At 53.4% G+C, this 5,244-nt stretch overlaps 1 protein-coding gene across 1 annotated transcript in view; it reads left to right on the forward strand.

The window, feature by feature from the left end:
- FBXO17 (F-box protein 17) overlaps positions 1-5,244 on the forward strand; it is a 20,288-nt gene that overhangs the window by 12,775 nt on the left and 2,269 nt on the right. The window contains exons 2-5 of the mRNA XM_012812951.2: positions 559-924; positions 1,500-1,611; positions 3,453-3,548; positions 4,530-4,665. Of these exons, the coding sequence (XP_012668405.1) occupies positions 576-924; positions 1,500-1,611; positions 3,453-3,548; positions 4,530-4,665 (693 nt within the window). The 5' untranslated portion in view covers positions 559-575. The remainder of the gene's footprint in view (positions 1-558; positions 925-1,499; positions 1,612-3,452; positions 3,549-4,529; positions 4,666-5,244) is intronic.

The raw sequence follows: 5,244 nt of genomic DNA on the forward strand, positions 1-5,244 counted from the left end.
CAGCTCACAGCAACCTCCAACTCCTGGGCTCAAGCGAGTCTCCCGCCTCCGCCTCCCAAGTAGCTGGGACCACAGGCGCCCACCGCAACGCCCGGCTATTTTTTGGTTGCAGCCGTCATTGTTGTTTGGCGGGTCTGGGCTGGGGATTTGAAACCGCCACCTTAGGTGTACGTGGCTGGCGCCCCAGCCGGCCGAGCTATAGGCGCTGGGCCGAAATGGTTTCTTCCACAGTGGGTTTTTCTTGGGAGTCTTCAGTGTGCTTATGGTCCCATATATAAAGTACTTAGCCTGACACAAGTGTGCGCCAGATGGAAGCTGTGATTGGCGGTCCTAATGGGGTTATTCAGAGCAGGGTATTTATACCGGATGTGGAAAGGTGAGGAGAGGCCAAATATCAAGAGATGGAACTGGATTCACGGTCTCACCGCCATGGCAGCCCCCTGGTTGCCCATGGACCTGATGGGATAAATCAAGCTGAAGGAAGTTCATGTCCTGGGAGGCGAGGTAGAGAGAGCCTGGCTGTGCGGACCCGCTGACCGACCCCCTCTCAACTTGCAGGACGCCGGCTGCTGAAGATGGGCGCCCGGTCCTCGCGGCGGCTGCAGCCGGCAGACCCGCCCATGGCCCTGGACACGCTGCCCCCGGAGCTGCTCGTGCAGGTGCTGAGCCACGTGCCGCCGCGCGGGCTAGTAACGCAGTGCCGCCTAGTGTGCCGCGCCTGGCGCGACGTGGTGGACGGGCCCACCGTGTGGCTGCTGCACCTGGCCCGCGACCGCAGCGCGGAGGGCCGCGCGCTCTACGCCCTGGCTCTGCGCTGCCTGCCCAACAGCGAGGAAGACGAGGAGTTCCCGTTCTGTGCCCTGGCGCGCTACTGCCTGCGCGCGCCCTTGGGCCGCAACCTCATCTTCAACTCCTGCGGAGAGCGTGGGTTTGGATAGAGGGCGGAAGGACAGGGCGGCGCCAGGGAGGCCGTATGGGAGGAGGACCCGGAGGAGGCGGAGTGGGTGGGCGTGGTCAGGGCAGGGGCTGTGAGCAGATGCAGAGATGTAACCAATGGGTGAGACAGCTGGAAGGGCCAGGGGGCGGGGCTGAGGGGCGCGGGTCAGGGTAGGTGGCCAGGTGGGCGTGAAGTAGGAACGGGGAGTAGGGGGCTGCAGCATTCAGGAGGGGTGTGGCGAGTGGGGGCCTGGAAACCTAGCGGGTAGGCGGGGCCGGGCTGGGGAAGGGAAGAAGTCGCTTGAGATGCAAAAGGCTGGGAAAGCAGAAGGGCGAGACTGAGGAAAGGCTGAAGGGATGGATAGGGCCGAGAGAGTAGGCCATGGATTAAGACCAGGAATACAGGATTTCCGCAGGGGGCGTGAAAATAAGAAGCCAAGGGGTGGGTTGGAGGGCCGGAGGGAATGACTGGTGGGCAGGACATCTTGGGTAGCTTAGACAGTGGCTAGGTCTCTGCTGGGTCAGCAGGCAGGCGAATCTCCTGTTCTATTGAATTCCCACAGGGGGCTTCAAAGGCTGGGAGGTGGAGCACGGAGGGAACGGCTGGGCCGTGGAAAAAAACCTAACACTGGTGCCCGGGGCTCCTTCCCAGACCTGCTTCGTGACTTCTTTCGAGTGAGTGGCCCAAGTGAGTGGCCCCTGATCCCTGGGCCAAGCGCCCTGAAAAGGGGGAGGGACCCTATCCCCTCAGTCCTTATTCTCACTTTTACCTACCTTCACCCTCTCTTTCCCTCATTCATTCATTCAAGTAACAAATATTTGTTGAGGGCCTGTCAGGTACTAGGCACTGCCTTATATGCCAGAGATACAAAGAAAAATCAGGAAGATGAACAACCTGTTGTTTTTTTTTTCTTTGAGACAGAGTCTTACTGTGTCACCCTCGGTAGAGTGCTGTGGTGTCACAGCTCACAGGAGCCTCAAACTCTTGGGCTGAAGCAATTCTCTTGCCTCAGTCTCCCAAGTTGCTGGGACTACAGACACCGGCCCCAACGTCCGGCTATTTTTTTGTTGTAGTTGTCTTTGTTGTTTGGCAGGCTTGGGCCCGCGGTTCGAACCCGCCAGCCTTGTGTATGTGGCTGGCGCCCTAACCGCCGAGCTACAGGCACTGAGCCAACCTGTTTTTTTCATTTTAGGTGTAGAGTGCTTGGGGAGGGGGATATTAAACACACACAGTAAATAACAAGTGAACAAACATATTAAAAGGATTACCATATTCTGACGACTACATATAACTTTTATGTAAGTCTGATGACAATCCCGTGACATTAGGGACGGTTATTGTCCCCACTGTATAACAGGAAACTGATGCACAGAGAGTAACCAACATCTAGGAAATGATTGAGCTGGGATTTGAACCAGGTAATGTGGCTCCAGAGCTTCAGGTTGTGATAAATTCAATGAAGACACCAAAACAATTTGATTGATTTATTCTCTTTTATTCTCATAACCATTACCCATTTTCCTTGTCCCATATACAGCCATTCTAATGTAACAGTATCCAGCTCTCTAGTAGTTACCAGTATATTTAGGGTGAAATGGTATCTCATTGCTGTCTTAATTTGCATTTTTCTGTTACCCGCACATGAATCATCTCTTCATATGCCTATTAGCTTTTTGGTTTTGGTTTGGTTTTTGTTGTTTTTGTTTTGAAACAGTCTCACTCTGTGGCCTGGCAATATTCTCTTAAATACTGTCCTCTAGCAACCTCATAGTTTTATCATTCTGTTCTATTCCATTGGTCAACTTATTTATCCTTCCACTGATACTCCACTGTTTCTATATTATGGCATATTCAAATTGGGGGAGCGGGGCTGTTTATGAAAGTGTAGGGAGGACCTTGGGGTAGCCTAGTAAAAGAGTGGAGGGGACATTACAACCCCAAGGGGTGAGGATAGGAAGCAGTTACTGAAACAGGAAGATAGAAGGGTGTGAGGAGAGAGCCCTGGGGAGCTGTGTCTTTTTTTTTTTTTTTTTTTTTTGAGTGACACAGCAGTGCCTTGGGAAGGATCTAGGAGGATGAATACCTTATTTTACTCTTTTCCCCCACTTCCATCTCCTGTGCTGGAGCTTCTCCTTGGCTGATCCGACAGGAAGCAGACTGGACCATACAGCCCATACAAATTTAGACCTTGGACCCCTACACTTTAGGAAGCCCCGGAACTCCCTGCTGAGATGTCTAGTATGTGGCCTCCATTTGTACTCGTGTCCTGGTCCCCACAAATATTAAAGGCTGGTTTCATATAGGTCAGCTGCCTGGAGCCCAGAGCAGGCTAGAGAGTGGTAGAGGGGGATCTGAGCGGCCAGGAGGGATGTATAGCCCATCCTGCATAATGTCTGGTAGGCAGGCCCTGAGGACTGCTTTAGATAGGGTTATTTGGGCAGGCTTCTTGGAGGAGGTAGTCTCTGTGACTTGAGTGCCAGGACTATTTGCCCCAGCCCCTACCATCTCTTCCCAGATGGTGCTTCAAGAGACAGCTTGTGGACCTGGTGATGGAGGGGGTATGGCAGGAACTGCTTGACAGCGCCCAGATTGAGATCTGTGTGGCAGACTGGTGAGTGAAGAGTGGTGATCTGTCCTGGAACAGTAGGGGTGGTGGCATTGGTTTTGCAACAGGGGCTAATTTTGAGCCCTCATCCATCCTATGGGAGAATTGATGCTCTTATACTTTAGAGTCAGGTAGGGGTGGAGCCTTGATGAACCCAGAGCCCCCACTCTGCACTCCTCCCCACTTTTCCTAGCAGGTCTCCAGGACTGTCCATATGGGGCCCCTGACTGTCTTAATACAGTTCTGAAACTAGACACTCCTCATCACCCCCAACTCAGCACTAACCCTAAGGGGTAATGGATGACCAAGGCTTCTGAAGGATTGGGAGCACTGCCTTGAGGACTAAGGCTCAGAAGGGACACAGTTGAGAGAGGAGTACTGGCTGCTTCAGAGCCTGAGGGCTTAGGAAAAACTTCCTCCTTCCCAGAGCACCCAGGTTCCTCCCCAAAGCATTCCAGCTCTTTTTTTTTTTTTTTTTTTGAGACAGAGCCTCAAGCTGTCCCCCTGGGCAGAGTGCCGTGGCATTACAGCTCACAGCAACCTCCAACTCCTGGGCTCAAGCGAGTCTCCTGCCTCCGCCTCCCAAGTAGCTGGGACCACAGGCGCCCGCCACAACGCCCGGCTATTTTTTGGTTGCAGCCGTCATTGTTGTTTGGCGGGTCCGGGCTGGGGATTCGAACCCGCCACCTTAGGTGTACGTGGCTGGCGCCTTAGCCGGGTGAGCTATAGGCGCCGAGCCAGCATTCCAGCTCTTTAAGCTCTTTAAGCTCTGGCCCCTCCAATCTCATTTTCTGGGGTTCTGACTCCTCCCCAAGTTCACTAGGCTTGGGTTGTGGTTCCTCCCTAGAGTATCTTCCTCCTGCTTCAACTAGACTCCAGAATCCACCTCCCATGACCCAGGCTCCTCCCACAGGCTCTGGCTCCTCCCCAAACTACTCAGAAAGTTGGTGGGGAGACTGAGCACAGAGGCTTACTGCCCCCTGGCAGGTGGGGAGCCCGAGAAAACTGCGGCTGCGTCTACCGGCTCCGGGTCCGCCTCCTGGACGTGTATGAAAACGAAGTCGTCAAGTTCTCGGCGTCACCCAACCCAGTCCTTCAGTGGACTGAGAGAGGCTGCCGACAGGTGGGTCCTGACTGCCTTCCACCCCCCACCCACTCCAAGGCACACACCTAAGCTCTCACCTGTCAGCTCTCTTCTTACCTCTCACCATCCTTAGATTATCTGTAAGAACAACAGCAAAATGTTATTGTTACATCTCAGGCCCTGTGCCAAGAGATTTACATATTAATTCATTTCATTAGCACAACAGCCTGGCGTTCAACAAACATTTATTGAGCACCCATTGTGTGCCAGGCAATGCTCTGAGATGTCTAGTACATAAACTAACGTCCTAGTTGGAACCTGTCTCCATTCTAGAGTCAGAGAGACCAAGGCACAGGGAGGTTGAGTAACAGGCCCACAGGTACACCAAGCACACAGAACCTGATCCAAGTCCCAAACCTCTGCTGTCATTATCATCACACTTCATTTACCAAAGTCACATTTTAGGGGGGTCTTGCTTCTGCCTTGGCCTTCCTCCCACTGCCCCCAAACATACAGACACAGCATCCAGAAAGGTACTATTTTTTTTTTGAGATGGGAGCCTCAAGCTGTCCCCCTGGGTAGAGTACCGTGGCATCACAGCTCACAGCAACCTCCAAC

Source organism: Otolemur garnettii, unplaced genomic scaffold, assembly GCF_000181295.1.
Source record: "Otolemur garnettii isolate 467f Iridium unplaced genomic scaffold, OtoGar3 scaffold00233, whole genome shotgun sequence".
NCBI lineage: Eukaryota > Metazoa > Chordata > Mammalia > Primates > Galagidae > Otolemur > Otolemur garnettii.